This window comes from Gymnoscopelus microlampas (assembly GCF_963454915.1).
Source record: "Gymnoscopelus microlampas genome assembly, chromosome: 14".
Classification (NCBI taxonomy): Eukaryota; Metazoa; Chordata; class Actinopteri; order Myctophiformes; family Myctophidae; genus Gymnoscopelus; species Gymnoscopelus microlampas.
Genome location: NC_139951.1, coordinates 19202713 through 19230297, shown reverse-complemented (window position 1 = coordinate 19230297; position 27585 = coordinate 19202713). Strand labels below are relative to the sequence as shown.

The window sequence follows — 27585 nt, the reverse complement described above, 5'->3', positions numbered from 1 at the left end:
GGGCTGGGTCCGCGTTTTTTTAAATACAGTAGATGAAGCGGGTCGATGCTGTGTGGTTCAAATTATTAAGAACTGTGTTGCAGGTGTGGGTCGAAAAAAAGACAGACCTTGCATCAGTAGTCAGCATTATCTCTGATACAGACAATGGCCCTCATTTATCAACGCAGCGTATAAACCGCCGTATATTTTCCATATATTCGGCCGTACACCAACGTCAAAGTCACATTTATCAACGCATCCTACACAGCTGATCCGAGCTTACACTTGGTCCCAGCGTTGATAAATGTCACGGCTGAAACGAGCGTCATTTAAATAACACGCCCTTTAAAAATTCTCAAAACGCCCCGATTTTACGACATGAAGACGAACCAGAATACGACCAAAGACATGAAAAGCCAATAAGAAATAGTTTAACCCCGATCGCCTCGCCTCGCCACACACGCCCCTCTCTCTCTCTCTCTCTCTCTCTCTCACACACACACACACACACACACACACCCGCCCAGCTGTGTTTCTCATGTAACCCGTACCGTAGCGGTACAATCACGTAGGCTTGAAGCCTACATGAATGACATATTATGATACCAATCAATCACATCGCCATGAATGGAATATGTTTGTATATTAATGTATTTAACCCATACCGAGCAGTGCGTGTTCGAGTTACACTAAAATAAAGCCGTCATGTAGGCTATTCCCATTTCCCAGTGAGACTCGGACCGTCGGACGGGCGAGTCCCGTCCCGCTCCGCATTAATGAGAGATAGCCTGGAGAGAACATTAATGAATGAAGGCTGGTACGTGTTGGACCATGCAGGGTTAAATGTCTGATCTCCCGGTGGCCATGAAAATATAACAGCAGCGCTCTAAACTCCCGAGTGCTCTTGCCGAAGCGCTGTATATTTTGAAAATAGCAGATCTACAAGCTCACAACGCGTCGCTGGCTTGTGAGCTTGTAGATATGCTATTTTCAATACAGCCAGATCTACAGTCTTATCTGAATGACTGTTAAAGCAGTTTTTTTAAATTACTTTATAAAATGTTATATTTTCACAGGGATTATTTATTAGTGTAGATATACATTTATGAGTGGAGTATGTGTTCAGATGCCTGTCAGACAGTCAAACAATGCTGCTCCGCAGGTCTAGGATGGAATAAACGGGTGCAGCCAACGTCAACAACTGGTCTCGACCAGACGTGAGATCTCAGCGTACCGTAGGATAAAGCCCACGTCAGGATATATTGATAAATGCCGAAAAGTGCGGTGATTACGCCGTACGCCCATTATTTGGTCTACACCGCGTTGATAAATGAGGGCCATGATCTCTGCTGCAGTCCCCTGCCTGGAGTTTCTCACGTCCCCAACCTACACCTACATAAATCATAATCAAATCTTGTTTTTTGTTTTTCTACATTTTCCTCTACTTCTTTTAACAATGCTATACGGATCATAACTGAGCGCCCGTGACCGTATCTTACCTGCCAGTCATAGCGGGAATTGCCCCGGGCCGGTCTCCGACGAGAGGCTGCTACCCTAGCCCTAGCAATGAAAGGCCGGAAACATGACTGGCATATCCTGCATGCTATAACAACTAAGGCAGCGCCTCCTAGCAGACTCAAGTCCTGCCACCCCTACAATAAGGCGGCATAAGAGATGCTTAGTTCTATTCCTGAGGACATGAATATAAATGCATGGCTGGCGGCATCCTGGAAGCAGGAATGGGAGTCGGCTGGACGTACCCACCACTACATCCGGGACCGGGAGACAGCGTTGAAGGAGAAGATCTACCACGTCGGCAAAGGACCCTGCTGAACCGCCTACGTACCCGCGTCGGCTGCTTCAAATTGTCTATGAAGAAGTGGGGCCTGGCAGACAATACAGCATGCGAGTGTAGGGAGCTTGAGCAGACTGTCAACCACATAATCAACACCTGTCCCCTGTAGGCTATAGACCACCTTCAGACAAGAGCCTCTTCCTAGTGGGACCAGAGACGAGGCCGTGACACTCATGTCACCATGACTCATCCATAACCATGTAAGGAGTTCCCAATGCAGCTACGCCCAAATATGGAGCGTGTTGTGTCGCCATGGCATCAGTCGCAAACAAATCAGTCAGCTCCATATTTGGGCACAAAAGGGGCATGCCCATATATTGGCATATACTGATGACGTCAGGGATCTCCATATATGGGCATAAAGGGATAAGGACTGACAGATACAGAGATCTCCATATATGGGCATAAATGGGACAGGGACTCAGATTCTGTGACAACAGATAAAACCGGGGCTAAGTGTCTTAATCAGAAACACTTAGACCGGCCCCCAGCTCATCATCTCCTCTAAATGTGTAAACAAAAGTGAACAAAGTGGATTATGCCAATAATATAAAGACTCCTGTCACCCATCAGATTCTGTGACATCAGAGAGAACCGATTAAAAACAGATTAAAAAAGTTCAGAGAGATAAGAAGATAAGAAACAGCACATATGTTTTGATGTATTTGCTAAATCTGATTTGCTTACATAAAGGAGAGAGAGAGAGAGAGAGAGAGAGAGAGAGAGAGAGATTCCTCATCCCTCACTCCCGAAACACAAGAGTAACTGATAAAGATGATTGTCAATATTTTGACCTTTTAATTGTAGAGACACACTCTGGCTTCAGTCAGCTTTTTAAAAATCCTTGTAGTCGAGTTTCTGGGTAACTTCACAAAAGAATAACCCAAGGAAAGGCACTGGAGCACACTGATATTCTTTTTTTTATGTATGCGCAAACAGACCCACATTTCCATGCTGCTGCTGTTTTGACTCTGATGTTACCTATAGACTCTTTGCTGATACATGGACTTATATCATGATAGGTAGCTACAAGATCAAAAAAAAAAAAAAAAGTCCACACAATAGCTTGCTGCTCCACCATATTAACTGTGCAAAACAGAAATACTATGTGTTTTGTGTTTGCATCAAGCTGTTGTGCAAACTTTTCTTTCCTTTTCTGATCTGGTAACTTATTTTGTCCTGCACTAGTGCAGTGCTACAACGTTCAGAATTACTTTAACCTTTGAATTGTATTCAGGAGATTTTAAAGAGATTTTAAAATTTACCATACAATATAATCAGTACAATATCCTTAACTTTATGAAACTGGAACACACTCAGACACACAACAATATCAATAACCTAATTTTTTACTCCCTGAACATGCCATATTTACTACACAGCTTGGTTGAATGATTCTGATTGATCAATCACAGCATTTTGTGGTTATTTCTTGATAGAGTGCTGCTATGAATAACAGACCGTTGCTATGGGCATAGTCATGATCAATAGACTGAGCACCTGGATCACATCAATCCACAGTCTGGTACATTTTGCTGCTTTAATAATCAGCTCGGTTGCAATACACCTGTGGCCAATGTAGACGACCACATTATTTTCTTTAGCAGAAGAAATGAAATACTTTTTAAATCAATGAAATATATTTTTTAATATTTTGCATGAAATTATTGATTTCTTTAGTACGTAGCCATGTAATAAATGGGATAATGCAGCGAGGTGTTCATTATTTCTCAATAATGAACACCTCGTTGTTCATTATGACTTACATAGTGTGTCTGTGTCCACAACATTCCTAGCCCTAAGCACAACGTTAATGTGATTAACAATCACAATGCTAACTCTACCCTTTGATATGAAGCGGTTCATTTCATAGCAAGTGTCAGGAAGATTTTACACACCATTCCTCAAGCGTGTGCACGTGTACTCTCTCTCTCTCTCTCTCTCTCTCTCTCTCTCTCTCTCTCTCTCTCTCTCTCTCTCTCTCTCTCTCTCTCTCTCTCTCTCTCTCTCTCTCTCTCTCTCTCTCTCTCTCTCTCTCTCTCTCTCTCTCTCTCTCTCTCTCTCTCTCTCTCTCTCTCTCTCTCTCTCTCTCTCTCTCTCTCTCTCCACACCACACCACACACAGGGATACGTGAATAGATTGCCAAAAAAAGATAAATTAGCAGCATCATTTTCCTCTATGAGCTAGTCGATAGATCTGCTCAACTGGAAAATAAGACTAGGGAACAATGAACTCTATGTGTGTCATTCTATTTTTCTCTCACCCTCTATGGGTGGCATTCTATTATGGTATGTATCCATCTGATTTCATTTCCCCACCTCAGCATGTCTGCATGCTCTAATTTGTCCTAATCTGGTTGATTGCCTGAAAATAGCTGATCTACAAGCGTGTTGCATCGTGTTCTTTTTTCAGTAATGAGTCATGACCTTTTCACCATTAAAGACATGTCCAAAACAGGGACTCCAGGTTGAAATTAGCATCCAAAGTATGACTTTCAGTTAAAGGGATATTTCACTTTTAAACATGTTTGGGGACATTTTAACATCTACTCAGGCTTTTGTGAGCACCCCAGACAGTTTTTAAATTGCTTGATTCAGTATTTAGATATTTGATATTAATTTTTATCAGACACGCCCCTTTCCTATAGAAACGCATTGTAACTTCAAACTCCATTTTAACCATGATAGATTCTTCAAAAACGGCATCCTTGGTTCTGTTGACTGATATTGTCCATCTAATACGTGAGGGGGCTGTGTTTTTTTCAATTACTTTTTTCATTATTATAATTTTGAAAATAATGTTTTTCAAGGCTAATCAGCCACCAGAACCAAGGATGTGTGTTTTCAATCATGGTTAAAATGGAGTTTGAAGTTACAATGGGTGTGTCTGATAAAATGATAAATCTAAATACTGAATCAAGCAACTTAAAAACTGTCTGGGGTGCTCACAAAAGTCAGAGTAGACGTTGAAATGACCACAAACAAGTTTGAAAGTGAAATATCCCTTAGTTAAAGCAGTGAAGCTGCAACCATTCTGCAAGGAATGTTGCCAGAAATCCATGCACACACAGTAGAATCTTCAACCAAAAGGGGTCCAAAGGGCAGATCTACAAATAGCAGATCTAACAAGGTCACAACATGTCGCATTGCGACACATTGTGAGCTTGTCGATTGGCTATTTTCGACCTGCCAAAGTATAAAATAGAGCTTTTGTGGTTAACAACCTAGCTCCAAAGCACAATGACACAGTCTGGGCTCAACAGTGTTGCAGTGAGTCACATCCACAAAGTTAAACTGGCCAACCTAGATAGGAGACTTGATCGCTCAGCAGTAATGCGGCTAAGGAGAGGCACAGAACACATTTGGATGCTTCACTTAGGCTAGATCATGGCCATGAATATTTTGCTCAACAAATAAGACGGCTGTAGACTTTAGTTTGTCTGTGTACTACGTTATGATAAATAGGCCTATAAGACTGTGAGTTATTTGAAATCAGTTGATTTATGTTTCTGAAGATCCAACGGGAGAGGATCTTTGAATAAATCATTTAATAAGAACGGTCTCACTCCTGAACAATCTGTACCGCTCACTTGTGAAATAATGGCTACGCCCCTGCTCTTTGCCTCGCTCCCTCACGTCCTACCATTCTCTCTCTCTCTCTCTGTAACAGGGTAGAGGGCAGATCAAACACTCTTCTGTCGGGCTATCAAATTGCCCTGGCTCATCTCAAAGTCAAGACGTGGGGTTCTCTTGTTCTCTCATTCCTGGTTGAAGTGCTTAGAGCACCAACTGCGATGCAACTTAGACAGGTTGGCATGTCAGTGTCAAGCCTTTTGGCTTGTGCCATTGATTTGAATGTCTGCCAATGGCTGCTACCGGCTCATTGTAATTGCAGCAGCATTGTAATTGGCTACTAGTTGTAGTATTGAGCCGATAAACCAGATGAACAGGCGTCTGATTGGCTAATTCTCTGGTCAATAGCACAAATTAATTATAATGGAGGTGAGTGAGTGAGTGAGTGAGTGAGTGAGTGAGTGAGTGAGTGAGTGAGTGAGTGAGTGAACCTGCTCATGGTGGCAGTCGTTTTTCCTTTTAGTTTTTTTATAAACACAGCGGTGCTGATGCCCATTCAAACTGAAAACACACCGATCAAAATGCCAGCATGTACCCTTTATAGAACAGACTTGTACCCTTTCCTTTCTTTCACAAACCCCACACTGTTTCCATCGCTTAGCAACACAAAAGAGGCAACAACAGTATGTGTTTACTGGACGTGAAGGGAGACACGAGTCGTATGACGGGGGTGTGGTGGCTGCCTTTGGAAACAGTTCTTAACTAATGGAACACCTCATATACCCAAGCCCACAAAACACACACAACTGCAGTTATAGTGAATTACCCACAGGTGTAACCTTGTTTATAAAGAATAATTTGAAACCTTTCAACTGCGATACAAAATGACATCATGAACCATGGAACAATAGTCATTAGTTACAATGGAGTCACCCAGTAACATGTGCGTACCGACAGCAGTGCGCGCACATGCACACACACACACACACACACACACACACACACACACACACACACACACACACACACACACACACACACACACACACACACACACACACACACACACACACACACACACACACACACACACACACACACACACACACACACACACAGTGTGTCTGTGACCAGACTCCAGATGACAGATGTGTATCTTCTGCTTGACTGCCTCTTTATCCTTCAGAGTAAGCCGATGCACCTCATCAATTACTAACCAGCCATTTGTTCTCTGTGGGGTTCCTCTCTGTCTGTCTGTAGCCCCTCCTCCCTGTGTTTACCCCCTCTCTATATGCCTCTCAAGCCTTATAGCATCATATACAGCAGTGGTTTTCAAACGTGTTGTTCCCAAGGCACACCACACTGAGCAAGTCACCATCAAGGTACACCTGTATTCATGGTGAAAATAGCAGACGTACAGTTATTTTCCACTATTTTGTTTTGAAAACGTGAGGATATATAAATAAAATAAACACATTTTCTTTTTTAATAAAAACAAATAGGGATGCCGGGTTGAAAGTCATTAAAATGTTGTATTTTTAAAAAGTCTTTTAATTAATTAATTTAAACTAGACCATACCCGGTGAAGTGGCAGGCGAAAGTCGTTGCAAACGTGGGGTTATTGCACGTCCTGTCACGCGTCCTCCCCGCGCGTCCCATCGCGCCAGCCCCCCCCGCTCCCCCCCCGCGCGTCCCGTTGCGCGAACACAAATAATGTACATTCTGACACGTGCCTCCCCAACGTGCATGCGCACGTGCGTGTCCGCGCATACACGGCCGCGGATGCGACTGTTCTGTGTGTGCAACAGTGTAACGCAGTGGGGCTGTAGATGCGACGCATGCGCAGTTTGAGCAGCCAGCGTAAGCATGGCGACATTCTTTGACATAAAAATGCGAATAAACAGCTGAGATTTAGTGATATCGAAAAAGGGAGTTCGCAGTCCCATGCACATGGTAATGGTCAATGGCTGTGCGCAATTTCAGATCAATAGCTCCAGGCACTGAGGAGAACCGGGCAGAACCATTTTTGACATAAAAATGCGAATAAACAGCTGAGATTTAGTGATATCGACAAACGGGCTTCGCAGTCCCATGCACATGGTAATGGTGAATGGCTGTGTGCAATTTGAGATCAATAGCTCCAGGCACTGAGGAGAACCGGGCAGAACAATTTTTGGGCTCAGAGGTTTGTGGAATTATAGGAGGATTCATTCATGCATGAATGAAAAAAATGAGTGTGCATAAAGTTGTGATAATAGTAAATAAACTAAAATAAATGTGTGTATATTGTAAGTATATTTGTAAATATACTTTTTTGTAAATATTGCAATAATAATGTGTGGTTAACACAAAATCTCACAGCACACCAGTCTGCCTCAGCACACTGTTTATGTGATCACATGTTCAGATTATAATTTATCTCCCATTCATGCAGTCCATGTTGCTTGAGGTTGTGAAACTATGAAAATACTGTAATGAGTCTGTTTGCACGTCACTCTGTCCTCAATAACTGTCACCATCAACTCACAAGGCCATGAAAATTCACATCACATTTCTAATGGAATTTCTGACATATGATGCAATTTGGTGTGCTACCTGTACTTTAAGTTTATTTCTAGCTCATCCAGTATTATTACTTTTATGTATTAGTCTTCTTCTTATCTTGTTGTTGTTATATTGTATTGGTGTGTTAACACAGTCTCAGTGGAACATGTCCCACCATCATTTCGCTACTTGTTCCTGTAAGTGACAAATAAGCCCTTTTTGATTGAACTATGAGACTGAATGCATTTGAAAGCTTGGCTCTAGCCATTTCACTACCCTGCATAAAGTTTCCCAGTGTGAGATGACTAAAGATAAGATGATGTAAATTGGTGTTGTAACTTGGCATTTTGTCATTAAAACCGAGAACGCATTTGTGTCATTCAGCGCCGTAGGAAGCCATTCCCAGTTGGGGGGGATATATTTGTACCGGCCCACATGCACGAGCGCCACACATGCGTGCAAGTGGTGGCCAGTGCGCGTGCGCGAGGGGGGGTGGGGGGGTACCAAAAAATGTAGAGGGGGGTGGGGCCGCCCTTCCACCTTCAAGCACCTCACACAGCCTCATTTGAGGCTTTTTTTTCCTCCTCTTTTTCCCCGTGGACTCGCGGCCCAAATACCGGTTTGCGGCCCACGCGAGGCCGCTTCGCGGCCCACGGGGGACGAATCCCCCCCGCCCCCCCCCCCGTTCCTACGGCCCTGGTGTCATTATAGTTTTAGCATTGGTTATTAAAAAATAGCAGATATACAAGCTCACAGCGAGTCACTTCGTGCCGCGCTGCGAGCTTGTACATCTGCTATTCTTGAACATTTTAGAAACATCTTGAAAGTTATGAGACACTACTGATTTAGAGGGCATTTGTAGAATGGTCCTCAGGTCTTAATGGGTTAAACCATTAAGACCTGAGGCCGATTCTACAAAATGTCTTCTAAATCCTAACGTTGCTATAATATCAGTAGTGTTCAAACGTTTTCATGTCAAGGTGCCAGGGACCCCCAGAAGAGAAGATTTGATTGAAAATTATCCAAAATCATTCAAACACTTGCAAGATACATATTTGTTTTTCAAAAATAGCAGATGTACAGTACACACTCGCTGTGAGCTTGTATATCTGCCATTTTTGAGAACCACTGTTCTAAATCCTATAAAAGTTTTCTGAAACTGCTATCTAGCTAAAATCTAAAATTACAAAGATGCTTTCCCGGTTTTAATGGGTTAAGATGAACTTCATCTTTTCTTTACATACTGTAGAACAGTGCTTCCCAAATGGTGTGTCGAGGCACACTGGTGTGCTGTGAGACAGGACCCTGCCTTGGGATTTCTTGACAACCACTCTTTATTATTGCAATATATACAACTATACAGTACAAAAAGTAAAAAAAAAGTTGTAGCAACTTTCAACCTGGCATCCCTGTGTTGGGCATGTCATTATACTATAGGCAACATTAATCCATTAAGACCTGAGGCCCATTCTAAAAATGTATTAAATAATATATATATTCAAAGATCACACATTTTCACGATTTAAAAAAAATACCAGATCTACAAGCTCTGAGCTTGTATATCTGCTATTTTTGAATAGCCAAAGAAATCTAAAATGACACAGATGCGTTCCCGGTCTTAAAGGGTTAACAAATTAATTATAATTAGCAGGAGTATTAGTATTATTTTCCCACAAATGTTCAGAAATAGTGTTGTGAGCTTTAGTGTGCCTTGGTCACAAAAAAAAAGGAAAACTACCAGCTATACACTATATATATTTATATATATATATATATATATATATATATATATATATATATATATATATATATATATATATATATATATATATAAGTACACCAGGATGGCAGTCCGCGAGTGAATGGGGATTAAAATATATGTCTGAAGAGGAACACAGCTACATCTCAAGGGCTCTTTCTCAAACATCTTAGCTCTTTTTTTCACAGTGAAAGTGCATACTTGTATAGATGCTCGTGACAGTAAGCTTTAACCAGTGTTTTTCTGTTCCGCAGTAAAAGTGCTCTTGTTGCACAGCTAGCATGCGTTTCCTTCCATAAGTATACACTTATCCCCTTTAAGAGTACATTTATTCACCTTCTCCCCTCACAGGTATGCACTTAAGACTCCCCTATAATATCCACAAACACGGAAAAGATCTAACGATGCTCTTGGACTCTTCTCTTAAAAGGTTTCTGGGAAAAAATATCATCATATAAGATGACATTTATGCGCCACTCAGCAAGTCCACACCCACGGACGGACATTTTGCTGTCACTCTGATGGACCACTCAGGAGACGACTGTTATACTTGATTTATACTTACCTGCACCAAAAGAAAAGGCTGATCTACAAGTTCACAATGGGCTGTGAGCTTGTAGATCGGCTGTTTTCGGTGCGCGACACAGGCAAGGCATACAACCAAGTATAAATCGCCCTTTAGAAAGGAAAAATCGTACAGCCCATAAAAAAGATCATCAAGGTTAAAAGAGACCTCTCTATTCAGAAAGGATTATAAACTCCTTCTGAGATTTATCATCCATCCCAAGCTTCCAAATCTAAACCGAGTATTTTAAATCAAATCAATAATGTGTTATTTTCCTTCTTTTTTTCTCCTTTAATCCAAATTCTGCCAAGTTGGCAGAGGGAAGAGTTGAGAGTGAGTTGGCAAGTGCAGCAGAAATGGACAGAAGAGGAAAAAAAGTCCTCTTTAAGGACAAACTAAAAAGGGAGCGACAGAGACAAGTGAGCGTGTGACTGCCTCAGGTTCCGGGCAGAGAAACATACACCCGTAGATACCGAACGGGATCCTACCTGTGGGAAATTGTTTTGTGCACCACTATGACACACACCAACACACACACTGAGCAACAGTCTCCACGGTATACACAAACACACACACACGCACACATCCCTTAGCAACTGTTATTAAAGCATGCGTGCATGCCAGATACACACACCACAAACCCACACATGCACACGTATGCTAGATATGCTAGAGTTACCATGAAAAATAGATGACGAGGCTGTGAGACACGGTAGTGACTGCGGCACCTCGACAGAGCAGGCTGTGTGCGTGTGTGTGTGTGTGTGTGTGGGTGTGTGTTGCGTGTGTGTGCATGCGTGCGTGCGTGCGTGCGTGCGTGCGTGTGAGCGCGCACGATCACACATTGTGTTTTAAAGTCATTTTAATTCATCCATAAAGAGTCATTTTGAAATAACGTGCATATTAAAAAGTATATTAATAACACAGTGTAAGATGCTAAGCTTGCTACATCCCTAATGAATGGCCGGCTCCCTGTTTTGGCCCGTGGCCCACACAGCCCATAAAGAAAACCTCAGCCCAAGTGCCAACAACACAGTCATCCTAGAGGTGCATAACTCACAGTCTGTCTGGAAGACTGCTCCACTGACTGACTGACTGACTGACTGGCTGGCTGACTGACTGACTGACTGACTGACTGATGACTGACTGTCTGGCTGTCTGGCTTATCATTTGTCTATCTGACTGACTGGCCGGAAGTCTGGCTTATCATTTATCTGGCTGGCTGTACTGTAAGTGTGGCTGGCTAGAAGTCTGGCTTATCATTTAGCTGGATGACTGACCGGCTAGATGGCTGGATGTCTGGCTTATTAGCTGTCTGACAGACTGGTTTTCAAAGTGGCGGGCCACATCCCTAAGGGGGGCCGCTACAGGGGCCATTTAGAAAGGAGAGGGAGGGGAAACAAGTAATATCAATTCAAATTCAATTCATAAGATTATTGTACCAGTTTAACCAGGCATCCCTGTCATTATTGTCAAAATATTTAAGATGTTTCTTTAAATAGCGAAAATAGCAAATCTATAATAATGACTGACGGACCGATATGGCATCTGAAAAATACGCCAACCTTGAAATCCTTTCTGATGAGAAACAGCTGAAATTGGAAATAGAATGTGACATAAAAGGGGGACTAAGGACACGTGGGGGGGGGGGGGGGGGGGGGGGGTTGCATCTCTTGTCCTTTTAACAGCTTCCATCAGCAGGTACACCCATCCACATCCCTCCCTGGGGAGCCATCCCTCTCTGTCTGCCTCCCTGCATCCCAGCACCTGGCCTCTCATCCATCATCCATTCACCTGTCCATCTAGACCTCCCTGTACATCCATTCATCCACCGGAGGACAGGTTGAGGGGATGGAGGGGGAAGAAAAGAGGGAAATTGAAGGGAGAAAGTTGTAGAATGTAGGTTGAGGAGATGAAAAGATCGAGGAGAGGACTGGAGAGGAGAAACATTTTGAGAAGAGGGGAAGTCGAGGATTAGCGAGATCTGCCCAAAGGAATTGGGAGAGAGAGAGAGAGAGAGAGAGAGAGAGAGAGAGAGAGAGAGAGAGAGAGAGAGAGAGAGAGAGAGAGCAAAGGAGGCAGTCGGATGTTGAGAGAAGAAAAGAGGGGAGCACAGAGAGGAGAAGAGGAGAGGATTGAAGCAGTATGACCTTGTGCTAGATTGATGTATCTCAGGAGAAAACGGATTGTCAGCGCACACACACACACACACACACACACACACACACACACACACACACACACACACACACACACACACACACACACACACACACCCTTCATTTCTCTCCCTCTATCTGACTCACACTCACACACACACATGGCTCAGTGCCGTGGGGATCACCACTTTGTCACCGTGCTGCCTTATCCATTACACTAGCTCTTTCTCTCTCCCTCATTCACACCCTCTACCTCCAGTTCTTCCTTTCATTCCTTCTCTCTCTAATTCTCACTCCCCCTCCCCCCGTCTCTCTCTCTCTTCATCATAATTCTCTCTCTCTCGCACTCACTCTGGGGGGGGGGGGGGGGGGGCAGGGTGGGGGGTCACATTAGCTCTTGAAACGGGCCTCCAGATCCTTAAGGGCACCCCTGCTGCTGCTACTAGGACTACTACTATGACTATTACTACTACTTCTACTGCTATGACTATTACTACTACTTCTACTGCTATGACTAGCCTACTAGGATTAGGATTTCCATTTGGCTAAATGATGCATAATTGACCGCCACCACACTAGGAAACGAACACAAGCAGACAGCCTGTAGGATGGCTTCACCAATGAACACTGCATTGGGATTTGTGAGGCTTTGTTCACAAGCTGCACACATACTGTCTTGTTTCTTTTAGTATTATTTAGCAAGGGGACATTGACAAGGCACCAGCATGCCAGGAGTTCAGATAAGAGAAAGAAGAGAAAACTGTTTTGGGGAGAGAAAACAGTTTCAGTACAGGAGGTATTGAGACAGCCCTCTTCCCTTCTCTTATCTGAACTCTTAGTATTCTGGTGTCTTCTGAATGTCCCCTTGCTAATTACAATTTCCCATTCAAATTGGAACAAGTCTCGGTGCCGTAATCGACAGTGACATCTCTTGTGATAAAAACAAGACACAGAGTCTAATAATGGCATGGTTTCCCAGTGCAATTGAAAAGACTTTCAGTCAGTTAAATTAATTATCAGTTATCTGGCTAAAAGGCTTGAATTCCCCTACATATAACAGTCTACATCTTAAATCTCAATTGAAAACATTTATTCAGTCTTATAGTGGTAGAATGGCTTTCCTTCACCCTTTTCCATTGGACTACAGATCTGCATATACTGTATATTGAACAATGCCAACACGCCATCAATGATGTGCTAACGTGAGCTTTGTGTGCTAACGTTTATAACGTTATCTACGGAGCTGGGCCTTGTGTTTCACTGGATGCATGTGACAGCGTGAGTTGGTCTGATTTTGTGGGGACAAAGATGAAGAGATAAATACAGATATATGAGACAGACCGGGGATACAATTCCTGTTCTAGATGGTTAGGCCCATTCGGCGCCATGCCATAAATAGCAATATGCGCTCCCTGAATGACAGAGAGGAAGGCATAAACAAGGGAGTTATCCACTTAAACCACATCTACTTCATTAAGCGGGGTCCCCCAGGGTCTATACCCGGTCCCCTCCTTTCTTTCATCTACATCAAATCTCTTTGGTGAAAATAGCCGATCTACAAACTCACGAAGTGTAGATCTGTTATTTTCATCCAATTGTTCGCCTATCATGACATGCCCAAAATCAGCACGCTAGGGTTCATGTGGTTATGGTAGGCAGGCAGAACACAGGCACCACATGAGCAGAAGAGAATAAAGCCACTGTATATCGTCTCTCGGGTGGAAACCTCATACAGTATGTCCAAAACGCTTTTCACCCCCCCCCCCCCCCCCCCCCTTTGTGGCCGAGTGCCAGGTGAAGAAAAACAAACAAGACGTGAAAATTCAAAATGTCAAAGCGTCATTTTAAATCGGGGGTTGCTCAGCTATTTCAAGAGCCAAAAGTGAATAAATACAGATATATCTCTCCCTAAGACCCAGGCTCGTTAAAACATTCTAGGAAATGTGCGCTCTCAACGGGACATAGGCTCATTAAAACCATATGAGTGCCCTCACAATGAGCAGAGTAAATACAGTCTATTTTGCTGGGATGCAGGCTCAATTAAAACATGTTGGTGCGCTTGTCACGGACAGAAGCCTGGAGAAACCTGCCCACACTATAAGTTCAACTTGTTTAAAGACTGAAGGAATGGATTTGTGTACAGAATGGTGATTCTAACTGAGGAGAGCACAGCGTGGTTCTTCAGAATAAGAAGGAAAAAAAGTGTCTAGCATTATTTAGTTGCATTAAAGCTGAGGTCAAATGCACAGGCTGATAGTCTGTGACAATATGTATGAGGTCAGCACCAGTGGTGACATACTTCTTCTTGAGTTGAGTATGTCCATTTATCAATACTTCATACTTCTACTCTCCCACTTTCAGAGGCAAATGTTGTAAGTACTTTTTACTCCGTTACAATTATTAGACAGCTTTAGTTACAAGTCATCGTCATTACAAAACATACATTAACCTCTTAAGCCCTCTTTTACACTTAATCTATTTGAAAATAGCCGACCTACAAGCTCACCATGTGTTGTGATGTGACACGTTTTGAGATTTATAGAAATTATAGAAATGCAGGACCCACACATACAGTATACGAGTGTGTGCATAATACACACACACACACACACACACACACACACACACACACACACACACACACACACACACACACACACACACACACACACACACACACACACACACACACACACATCCTTGACTGTGGCGTAAGCCACTGTCAGCTAAATGCCAAGCAGATAAATCTCAAGGACTAGGTGTTAAATGGAATATTAATATTCTGACAAATAGAGAGGAGAGTCACCCCTGAATATTATATTAAGCTCTTTCTATAGACGATTGCATCATTTACAGTCAGGTCTGGGTTCAATTATCTCAATCAATCAAGCAGATTCACCTCAACAGTGAAATATCCAAACAATCTTGCCATGGGAACATTGTCACATCCAGCCTATTAAGAAATGCATGGAATTAATTATCTATCACAGCGACTAATGGATTAGTATTTCTATTTGTTTTTTGTGGCAAAGTGGATTGCCCCCTGAGTAGTCACGCTGTCGCTAATCCAAATATTTCCATCCAAAACCTGACTCGTGTCTGTGGTTTTATAGTGTTTGCGGAGTCCCTGAGTACCACTAATATCTTACTGATGATGAACTGCCAGTGATTATTTTTCCGGCAATATTTTTCAGAAAAGCCTGGCCTGAACCCAAGCAATTAAGTGAAATATTTACCAGTGACATCAGCCGTTTGGGTCCTGTCAAGTTCCTGCATATATAGCTTGAGTAGAGCCCGAATATACTGTAACATGGCACCACTTCTCCATCGAACTGCGTGTTCTTTCTGTTTTGAATCGTGTCCATGTTCTCTATTCTTAAAAAATATCAAGCTGTAATGTGAGTACGTAAGTAAGTAATATTTATTCATAATGAAAACATTACATAAATAGAAACAAAATTGAAAATATAAAGGTAAAACAGAACATAATGATGTAAATTATAGTAGCAAAGAAGGCAAAAAAAAACACACAAGTGCTTTTACAAAACAAGTGAGTTATTAACATGGGTTTCTGCTCTATATGTAAAGTGTCTTGTACAACTTGTTGTGATTTGGCACTATAATAGAATTTAATTTAATTGAAATAACAGCTACTTAAAGCAATCAACTGAAGATAGTTCCAGATAGAGGGAACTGCAACTGGAAAGGCATAGTCAGCCCAGTTAGCCCAGAAGCTCTGGTCAGAAGATCTGAGACGCCTCAGAAAGGTAATGTGGGGCCAGCCTGTGCAGTAGTGCTTTATATGTGATTAAGATAATGAAAGAATTTAAAAAAAGTTATTTTAATCTATTGTGCTCATCACATAGACTGTGGTCACAATGGGCCTATATTTCAGAAACAAATCATTAATTAATAGGGTTATTATACTCTACTCTTTAATGTACGCACACACGTAGGCGTGCGCACACGCACGCACGCACACAAAACGCTTTGACACTACACACACCAAGGTCAAAGATCTGCTTTCAGTATACCACAATCTTAGCATAAAATGCAATTTTCTAAGCTATGGCTTCATTTTTGCCTCATACAGCCATCTTCCTGGTCTTTCTGGGTACAAAGTTCTTTATAATGTAATGTGTTATAATGTGTTTCCATCTGTTTTGCTTCCCACTCAGTGGCAAGTATTGCCAAGTTGTTGAGCCTCTCCTTGGCTCATTGTGGAGCATATTATACTATTTTTTTAAAATATATTTTCTCTTCACTGAAAGAGGAGAGACCTCCTGCCACAGTTAACAGTACAGTACATAATATCCTCAGTGCAATGCAGATGTCACCACCTAGATAGACACCTCTTGGCTAGCAATGTAGCTACAGTATAAGGTTAGCCTCCTGGTTGGGAGCAGCTTTCCGAAATGACAGAACAAAGTTGAGCAATACATATTTATTAGGCTCTAAAGCCCTTGCCAGTCCGATTTAGGTACAGGTCTCGGCATTCAAGGAAATTCACTGCTGCAACATTAGTAGTTTAGATCGGTAAATCTAGCAGACACTGTGTGTGTTGTAATACCATTATTAGGTGACCTATCACATTCTGTGACCTGCCCTTACTGTCCTCTCGCAGTGTACTTTTGACATCTTGACCTCTCGCAGTGTACTTTTGACAACTAAATATAACTAAACTAAAAACAAAATAAAAATAAAATAAAGACAGAGAGTGAGAGAGAGTGAGCGAGAGAGAAGCGAGTGAGGGACAGAGAATCAGGAAGACTCAGAGGTTCAAAGAAAGAGTGAGAAAGATGACTGATAACGGGAAAGAATGGGAGAGTGAAAGAAATAGTGAGAAAGAGGGCTGATAAAGGGAGAGAAAGCCTACCGTCAGTGTCCTGGCCCAGGCATACAGAGAGCAGCAGCAGCAGATAAAGGACTCCTATTCCCATTCCAGTGGGTTGTCTGAAGCGTGCCCATGACAAAGGCCCTATTGAGAATGCTGGAGCCATCTTCACCACCGTGCCTCGCTAAGCATCCACCTGCGCAGAGACGGAGAAAGAGACACGAAGTGAGAAATACAGGTCACTCAGAGGCGTGTGAACACTGAACTCTATACTGTAATCATCCTATGGAATGTGACAAGAGTCTACTTTTTTCCCCAAATACAGACAGAAATTGCATGGTGATTTCCAACCACGTCTCTTTCAGGCTACACCGCATGTGCTCTAGGCTCTAGGCTTGGTGTGGCTGGTCAGAAGCTCAAGTTTAGAGACACTGAATATATTTTTTTCACTTTTCTCCACAGATCAATGGTCTAAAATATCAAGATCAATCTTGATGATTCTTATATTAACTCTTTATCTGCCATGGACGCGTTAACGCGTCGAATTCTGCCAGGGCTCATCCTGCCAACGACGAGGAAACGTGTCCTTTTTTTTTTTAACCTTACCTAGCCTATGGATGATCCCTTCATAGCGAGTGAATGAGAGAAGCAGAAATGACGTTATTTTACAAAATAAAAGCTTATTTTCTTCCTGTTTATTTCCTGTGGGGCCTGATTGAAATGGACACAGCTGTGCAATGGATCGCCGCAAGCGGATAATTTTCCCCCAATACTACGGGAACCCCGTGCATGTAACCAGCCGATCACCGTGAGGACGGAGGTCACAGAGAATATTCCATGATTTTACAAAGGTACAGTAAAAATCGCCCTTTTTCTCTAGCAGTGGGGTGACATTATTACACTATCACTCTGGCAGTTAACCAGAAAACAGAAATGTATGGGTGACAATGCCCTAGCACACCAGCCTACATCTGATCTAGGGTTACCAACAGTCCCGTGAAACATAGAATCTTGCCGTATTTGGAAACTAAAAGACGTGTCTTTTTGATTGACCCACCATAATCAACAGGATAACGCAAAAAACCCTAGAGCTTGTTTCCATTGCGGTCCCTTAGTATGAGGTGTGTATGATGACATGTAGTGTGGCGGTCCATGAGTATAGAGTTCATGATGTGAGCAAGTCTCTGAAAGAATGTGTGGGTGTACCTGCCACTCAAAGTGTGTCCCGCATTGAACTGCTACAGGATGCACCCCGACCCCGTATTTCGGGGTCGGGGAATAAATATGACCCCAGAGGCGACCCCAGAGGCTAACATGGTATATGTGAAATAAGCATGTTGATTTTGTTTTTAAAACCCAACTATGGTTGTTGTTACTTAGGCTAGTAGTACTTTAAACTACTGTAACCAGAAGAGTGGGTACATGAGAAGCCTGTATGCTTTGGAAAATGGTCTGAAATAAGTAATACACATGATTTGAACATGCTTGTAGAACATTCAACATTTAAGGCAACATTCGTAAAGAAATAAAAAGTAAAAAGAAATATAGCTGCAAGCAGCGATAATACAGGGCCAGACATGGAAGAGAGAGAGAGAGAGAGAGAGAGAGAGAGAGAGAGAGAGAGAGAGAGAGAGAGAGAGACAGAGACAGAGACAGAGACAGACAGAGAGAGAGAGAGAGAGAGAGAGAGAGAGAGAGAGAGAGAGAGAGAGAGAGCGCGAGAGAGAGAGAGCGCCATGGAAACGGAATAGATTGAGATTGCACATCGGCTATTTTCAGAATGAAGTATGTCATACGTTGAAAAACATACTCTCAAATATGCATTTCAGGTTATCTTTACCATTTGCACATGTATTCATTGATACAGTCATGTTGTTTGCAATTCAACTTAAATGAAGTCTGCAAGTGAGGCTTGAACTGACGACCTTGAGATTGTGAGGCACGCATTTAAGGGAGACGCCATTGGACCAACAGACAAGGAACTGTGAAAAAGGAGATCACACAGATGATACAGTTTCACGCAAATAGCTGAAAAATCCTGGGTTTAAGTGTTTTTCAAACTGCTCAAAATTGCGGACAATCTAAGGGCGGAGCTTACTGGTCAAAGCGATAGATGTGTTCCTCATGAGTCAAGGCACAAGTGTAAGCAATTTTCACGACTTTCGGCCAAACGAGGCATGACTTTTGCCTGTTTAAAGTTTGCATTTTCAAAAAATTGCTATAGCGCCAATTGGAGTGAGATTGGTTTCAGTGATATTTGGAATGACTCTCTACATTACTGCAACGTTTCAAAGAAATGTGAGTCTTACATGTATGTGTTAGGGGCAGATGAATAATTTTCATAAAACTGCAATAGTTAAAATCTATGGAATCCTGGGATTTTGGAGCAATCTGCACGAAACGTTTAACACTTGAACTTTGGACCTCTGCCGACATAATGATGGGAGCGGATTTTCCATAAGTGAAAAAATGCAGAAGTTAGGAGCCAATGGCTGTTTTTCATATAATTCAAAATGGTGGGCGATCTAAAGGTCAGAGGTCAAAAGTCAGACCACAAAAGTTGTCGGGCATGAAGAGACGCATGTGTGTATCGAAGTTTCATGGTTGTAGGTCAAACAGGGCATGAGTTGTACCTGTTCAAAGTTGGCACTTTCAATTGAGTGCTATAGCGCCACCCTTTGACGAATGAGTGTGAGAATTATTTCTTGGTAGTTTTTCATGAGCATCTACCATATGGCCGAGTTTCGTAAAAAGCGTATGCACGGTTAAGCCAGAACTGGCAAAAACAAGTATTTTTCAAACTGCTCAAAATTGCGGAAAATCTAAGGGCGGAGCTTAATGGTCAAATCGATACGTGTGTTCCTCATGAGTCAAGGCACATGTGTAAGCAAGTTTCACGACTTTCGGCCAAACGAGGCATGACTTATGCCTGTTTAAAGTCTGCATTTTCAAAAAAATGCTATAGTGCCCCCCTTTGGCCAATTGGAGTAAGATTGGTTTCAGTGATATTTGGAATGACCCTGTACATTTCTGCAAAGTTTCAAAGAAATGTGAGTCTGCATGTATGTTTTAGGCGCAGATGAATAATTTTCATAAGACTGCAATAGTTAAAATCTATGGAATCCTAGGATTTTGGAGCAATCTGCACGAAACGTTTAACACTTGAACTTTGGACCTCTGCCGACAACTTCTAGGCGGCGGAATTTCCATAAGTGAAAAAATGCAGAAGTTAGGAGCCAATGACTGTTTTTCATATAATTCAAAATGGTGGGAGATCTAAAGGTCAGAGGTCAAAAGTCAGAGGGTGAAAGTTGTTCAGCATGAGGAGACGCATATGTGTATCCAAGTTTCATCGCTGTAGGTCAAACAGGGCATGAGTTGTACCTGTTCAAAGTTGGCATTTTTAATTGAGTGCTATAGCGCCACCTTTGGACGAAAGATTGTGAGAATTATTTTTTCTACCATATGGCCGAGTTTCGTAAAAAGCGACAGCACGGTTCAGCCAGAACTGCGAAAAGTGGCAGAAGAAGAAGAAGAAGAAGAAGAAGTGACAGAATACTAGCCTGGTAAACCCTCCCTCCGGAAATCTCATTTCCATTTGATTTCAGGAAGGAGTCTGGCATGATTGCTCATTCTGCAATATTGGCTGTGGGCTGGAGTTGGGCGGGAGTAATACCGTTGACTGACAACCCCTTCAACCAATGATCGTTTTCCCCCTTCAGCCAATCAGCAGTTCATTTTGACGAGCTCCAGACTATGTGACGCAACGGGACTTTTGGGACGGCCATGCCGAAAATAGGTTGCCTTATTGGGATACATGCGCTTCACTCCCCGCCCCTGCCGGTTCTCTAAATTTATATTTTTAAATAGGCTCTGTCATGATTAATTGACCACATATATGAAGTTAAACAACTAAATTCTATCCAAACGATATGTTAATAGTAAATTCCGTGCCTCAAAAAAGAAGTTTGAGACCGTTTTAAGAACGAAACTAAGAAGTGACGGCACTCGGACAAAAAACAATGGCTGCCGTTCGTCTTTTGTCGGCAGCTCTCAGGCTGCACTCGGCTTCATTCGGGCTCACTCGAACTCGCCACCTGATTGGCCAACGTAAGCTGTCAATCACAGAACGATGAGCGACGACGCTGATAGGCGCGGTTAGGTCCTGATTTCGCTGGAAACTCCCCAATATTGCAGAATGGGCGTTCATGCCAGACTCCTTCCTGAAATCAAATGGAAATAAGATTTCCGGAGGGAGGGTTTACCAGGCTAACAGAATACTGCCAATATCAAAACAGGTACAGAGCTGAGAGCTCTGTCCCTGTAATAATAAAAATAGCAAAAATGGCAGATCAACAAGCTCACACTGTGAGCTATGTGTCGTACAACGAAGTATACAACATAGCGCTTAAGTGGATAAAGGGGGTTTAAAGACTCATACCAACACACACACATACACTTCCCTATCTACTGCCGGCAAAATCACGTTATGCTACCTAGTCAAAATAACTGCACTATACACGGTTGATAATTGTGAGCAAAGAGCATCACTACTCTACTACTATAGCGTTGTGCTGGGTGTACACCTCACACAGGGGCAAATTAAGACACATTTTGCTCCTGCAGGATGACATGGGAGCTAATTAAGCTAGAGAGAGAGCAGGAAGTGCAACAGTTTTAAACAGTAAGGTGCAATGTGATTGGATATAGGGGATCATCAGACCAATGATGAGTGACAGGGCGATGAGCTAATGAACCGAAGATGGCAAGAAAGAGAAAAGAGAGCAGAAGACATGGCAGAGCCAGCAAAATGCATGCTGCCTCATCAGTCTTCTTTTCTTCTTTCTCTACATCCAACAATCTTTTCTATCTGTACTTTCCTCCCTATAACTGACAATCCGTTCCGTATCACTCTGCCAGGGCAGTTAAGGGTTCCATTCCTACTAAACCTCACTGCAGAAATGACTTTATGTATTTATGCTCCAGACGCTCCCTGGTGCCAAGTACAATCTGTGTCTGGTCCTGACTACCTCCCATCTTCTCCACTGCGCTGACAACCCAGCAGCTTCCCTCCGAAAACATGCTATTAATTACCTCCACCAAGGAGGTCATGTCTTTGCCCCCATCCATCTGTTTGTCTGTCTGTTTTTCTGTTAGCGAGTTATCTTGAGCCGTTATGAACAGATTTGTACAACACATGTTGGAAAGGTTGGTTCTGAACTGATGAACTGTGTGTGTGGGTTACCTTTTCGCCACAAAAAGCACATAACTTCTGAATATATTAATTTAAACACAATACTTTGAAATAAGTTCAAACGTGCACTTTGACAGAGGTCTCTGCTACTGCACACATGTCCTTGTCTAAACATCTTTTTAAGTCTACTCCAGGTCCAATCCAGAAGACTCACTTATTTACTCCTTTCATAGACTCTGCCCTTTCCCTTTGGTAGAGCAGAGGTATTATAAAACCTTTAAAAGGATCTGCTTGTAGATGATGATGTGTTTTATCACCAGTCTGTCCTCTAAATACAACTTGCATCCATACCACCTGTTCCGCCCTGTTTCTCTGCCATAGTCTTCTGTCTCCAGTGCCAAAAGCACTCTCAGGAGCTTTCAACTGCCCACAAAGCCCAGTGAAATAGCTCTCAACTCTCAGATACAGCATATATTAACAGTCACAACAGTCTCATGTTAATGGATAAGTACTCTACACATAATAATAATCCTACACATGGTGTGCATGTGTGGATGGGCTGGTTGGAAGGCAGGTTAGTTCTCCAGGTGGATGTGTGTGTGTGTGTGTGCGTGTGCGTGTGTGCGTGTGTGCGTGTGCGTGTGCGTGTGCGTGTGTGTGTGTGTGAATGGGTGGGTGGGTGGAGGGGCTGATGGGTACAGTATAAGGTACAGTATAATAATGAAAGGGGAGCGGCGGTGGGCTGTAGCTGGTTTAATTACTTCAAATGAAGTGAACAACACTTTCATCAGTCACTCTTTTCCCTCTAATCAAAATAGCCTGAGGAGGAAAAAGAGGATCGGCTCCATCTATCTGCCAGTTTTTGTCCGATTACATGTGCTGTTCCATCCTTCCAGTGGGTTTTTTTCAACCTCCTCTCCCATTCCTTGTCCCCATCTCTTGCTCTGTGCTGAATATATTTATTCTCTCCCTTTTGAAGCCCACAGAGATGGAGAGAGATACTGTACAGAAGGAAATGCCCCCCACCGGCACCACCACGTGCGCACACACGCACGCATGCACGCACTGTACTCTCTCTCCTAGAAAAAACTATGTGAGTGACAAATATATAAAATTTATGCCTGATTTATACTTGGTCTCGCTCTGTGTCTCGCATACAAAATAGCAGATCTACAGGCTCACAATGTGGCGCGGCACAACACGCTGTGGGCTTGTAGATCGGCTCTTTTGTGGTGTGAGACACCGGCACACAACTAAGTATAAATTGCTCTTCATAAACTCAAATACTCAACCATGCACGCACGCACGCACGCACGCACGCACGCACGCACGCACTCGTGTGTGTGTGTGTGTGTGTGTGTGTGTGCACATGTACTAGGCTGCAGCTAGTATGTTTTCAATGTACTGTAGTTTTTAACCGGAACTGGACTACTGGAGACTAACAAACTGCCTCGCGTTTCATTCTCCTTTAAAGTAAAAAATGAGTTCAGAAGACTACAACTATGCCCTTGTCATTACTCATAAAAAGTAATTCAACACTAGAAAAATGTGCTCCTCGGTGCACAGGTCTCAGCCAGGCCAGGAAGTCAATCGTAGTAGCCAATCAGGATGAAATATGAAAAATCGGACAGGTCCGTCTTGATAACAGGACTATAGAGATAACGTGTACCTATTGTGTTTGGACAAAATCTGTAGGAGTAGCAAAAAAAGATGTGTTTTGCAAAAATCAACCTCCTCTTGGCGCTAGGCAAATGTGAAGTCTCACGGCAAACTCCTGCAAACTTTAGATGACAATTTTAGCAAATCAGGATGGAATAAGAAAAATCAGACAGATCCGTCTTGATCACATGAAAATGTGTTTAGCAAAAATCGGCCTCCTGGTGTCATTTCTTCCTCTGCCTAGTGGGAATGTGCGTGCAAAGTTTCACAGCAATTGGACACGGCGTTCATGATTCGAGGCACGCCTTCGGCCTGGCGGAATAGTGTGTTTTTAGCATTTGTGGTTGTAGATACAGGTACAGTAAACCCTGCTCCGCCATGTGAAATCCATAATCTTTACAATCCTGTACAATCAATTGCTACAGGATGTAACATTACGCCGCCAATTTTACTCTACAAATGATACTAATGGGACACACCTGTGTGGAACACAGGTCTCGTAGTAACAATGAGCACAGTGATGTGCACACCAATATCCTGTTTCAATTTGCTTTACACTTACTTCACTGCTGTGTGAAATCCTATTTTGTTATAATAACCTAGAACAACTCACAACCCACACAGTCATATTTGTTTCAATATTCAATAAATTGCTTATTCATGCACATAGGGATATTAATTTTATGATATTTTTATGTTATACTATATTATATTATATTATATTTATGAGAGGAGATGACAATGCAAATAGCTTGATCTGAATAATGACTTAGACCTGTAGGGGTTGTTCACAAAACAGTAGTCAGAATTCCACTGCAGTGCACGACATCTGTGGCAGGTTACTTACATCTGACTCAAACTCACTGAGGTGTCAATTTACCTTTTTCCGCAGCACTGCAGTGATTGAAACCATTCCCACCTGAGTATGATGTAAGAACCAACTGGCTACCATGTGAATAAGACCAATCTATGGCTGCTATCGACTATTTTCTTCAAATAGTAAAATCAAATGTTCTCTCTCTCTCTCTCTCTCTCTCTCTCTCTCTCTCTAAATAAAACAATCGATTTAATACAATTATAAATGATAATAGATTCAATTTATTAGTTTGATTAACTGTTGCACCCCTCGGTCAATTGTTGCCCTTTTCTGCATAACTGCCAGCTCATTAAGTTACATTACCTGAGTTTGGTATATTGATCCTGAACTACATTGGTTGTCTATGTTTAACAGTGGGCATTTTGTATTTGGAAATGAAAGCTTTGTGTTAGCAAACAGGACACATCTTAGAAACAACCTTTCTAGTGACACAGCTGAATCAGCCAGACAATATGAGCAAGACTTCCCAGATGGCATAGGATGAGCCAAACTAAACAATTACCCAACTTATAACACAACATAGTTTTACTATTCTTAACAATTACCCAACTTATAGACACAACACAGTTTTACTAGGCTAAACAATAACCCAACATACAAACACAACCAGTGGTGGAAGAGGCCTGTATTCAAAATTTGACTTGTGTAAAAGTGCAAAAGTATTGGCATTAACATAATACTTACAGTACCAAAGTAAAAGTACGCAATTTCTGTACGCTTATCTACAAGCCCCCAATGCATCGCATCACAGTGCTTTGCTGGTGATATAAACCACCAATAGCAACACTATTTGACTATAATAGCGTGCTTGACAGTCACCAACATGCCATGTGATAACAAGACACTCTTTCTGTAGTGGAAACTCAACAACTTGAATTACTTAATAACAGTAAAGAGGAAGAGAAAGAGAGAGAGAGCAAGAGAGAGAGAGAAGGAACGTGAGAAGGAAAAACTCAAAAAAGGGAAAGAAAGAAAAGTAGAAAGTTTGGCCAGGAGAACAGAGAGAGAGAGAGAAAGAGATATTGATACTTCAACATTACAGTATATGTGTATAAAGAGGGGGTCCTTGAGGGTGTTCCAGGGGGTCCCCACTCCACAGTAATCGGCCTCAGCAAAGTTAGCAAAGTTAGTCGATATAGAATCACAATCAGTTTAACCACTTTAACCCTATACTGTATATATACATTGACTTTTTGATAATAGCAGATCTACAAACTCACAACATGTTGCGTTGTGAGCTTGTATATCTGCTATTTTCAAAAAATCTTGAAAACGTGAACATTTTAGTATATGTTTTTAGTCTTATTCTAAAAACAAGGGAGTGAGAAGAAAAGAGCAGGAGAGATAGACAAAAATGGAGAGCAAGAGAGCTGCTGACATGTATAAAGGTTACAGTTTGTGATCAGCGATCGGGAACTTCAATTTGACTGATCAGATTTAGTCATACAACACCAAAAGACTGTGTGTGAGCATGTATTTCCATGATGTACCGAATTTGTGTCCAAGCTTTTGCATGAGAACAAACTATAATGAATTCTAAAGATGAAATTGTCACAGCCAATTTGTGGCTACTTCCCTCTAATCTGTCAGACAGGCTCTTCTCTACTATGCATCCATTATTGTCATTAGGTTACTTTGTCAAACACTCCTGACCCCCGGTTTCATCTGTTCTCCCCTTTTTGTTCAATAAAATGATATGAACATCCAGTCTATCCGTCTGTGTACGGAAACCCGCTCTCTTTCCCTTTGCCTCTACTGTTCCGGCACAGCTGCTGTACACCGAAAACAATGGAGGTGACAGGTATCGTGAGGGCCCCATTCATGTTGTGACGCAGGAAGAGAGACTCAGGGAAGATTTTTTTTACAGTCAACTAAAGACAAAACAAAGTCATATTGTCTTCTCTAATGCAATTGTGTGTTTGTGTGTGTAACTGTGTGCACTGCACACAAGGACTGATGGCAGTAATATTCATCCTCGTGCTATTCATGCAATGGACTCAACCATCAGCAATGTTAAACTCGTTTGTCCGAAAATAATATTGAACAGCCGAGTTGAAACATTGCTTTCAACTAGGCAAAATCTGGCCAGAAATGAGATTATTGTCTCCGCCAGGCCGAAAGGCATGGCGAGAGAGTATGTTTTACCCCCTGTCCGTCCGTCTGTCCGTGTGTGTGTGTGTGTGTGTGTGTGTGTGTGTGTCCGTCCGTCTGTGAACAGCTAATATCCCGCACCGTTGGCTTGATCGCAGCGAAACTGTGAACACACACTCCCTGGATGCCAATTCAGAACCTCTGCCCCATATTTTTCACATGGCCTGTTATAGCGCCACCAGGAGGCCGATTTGTGCAAAACATATTTTTTGACAGTACTCCTACAGTTTTTGTCCAAACATCACGCAAATCGCTACACAGTATCTCTATAGTCATGTGATCAACACGGATCTGTCTGATTTTCCATATTCCATCCTGCTTGGCTAAGGTTGGCTTCCAAAGTTTGCAGGATTGGTCCGTTTAAACTAAATGCCTCAAATCATGAACGCAGCTTGTTTTTTTCCGTGAAATTTCACACGCACATTCCCACTAGGCC

The 27585-nt window shown here is 42.4% G+C and overlaps 1 protein-coding gene across 1 annotated transcript in view; it reads right to left on the bottom strand.

Annotated features, from left to right (window-relative positions):
* The window catches only part of LOC311059872 (protocadherin-15-like), a 240989-nt gene that overhangs the window by 187683 nt on the left and 25721 nt on the right, over positions 1-27585 (bottom strand). Inside the window, exon 2 of the mRNA XM_084077970.1 lies at positions 17311-17464. Coding sequence (XP_083934096.1) covers positions 17311-17434 — 124 coding nt within the window. The 5' untranslated portion in view covers positions 17435-17464. The remainder of the gene's footprint in view (positions 1-17310; positions 17465-27585) is intronic.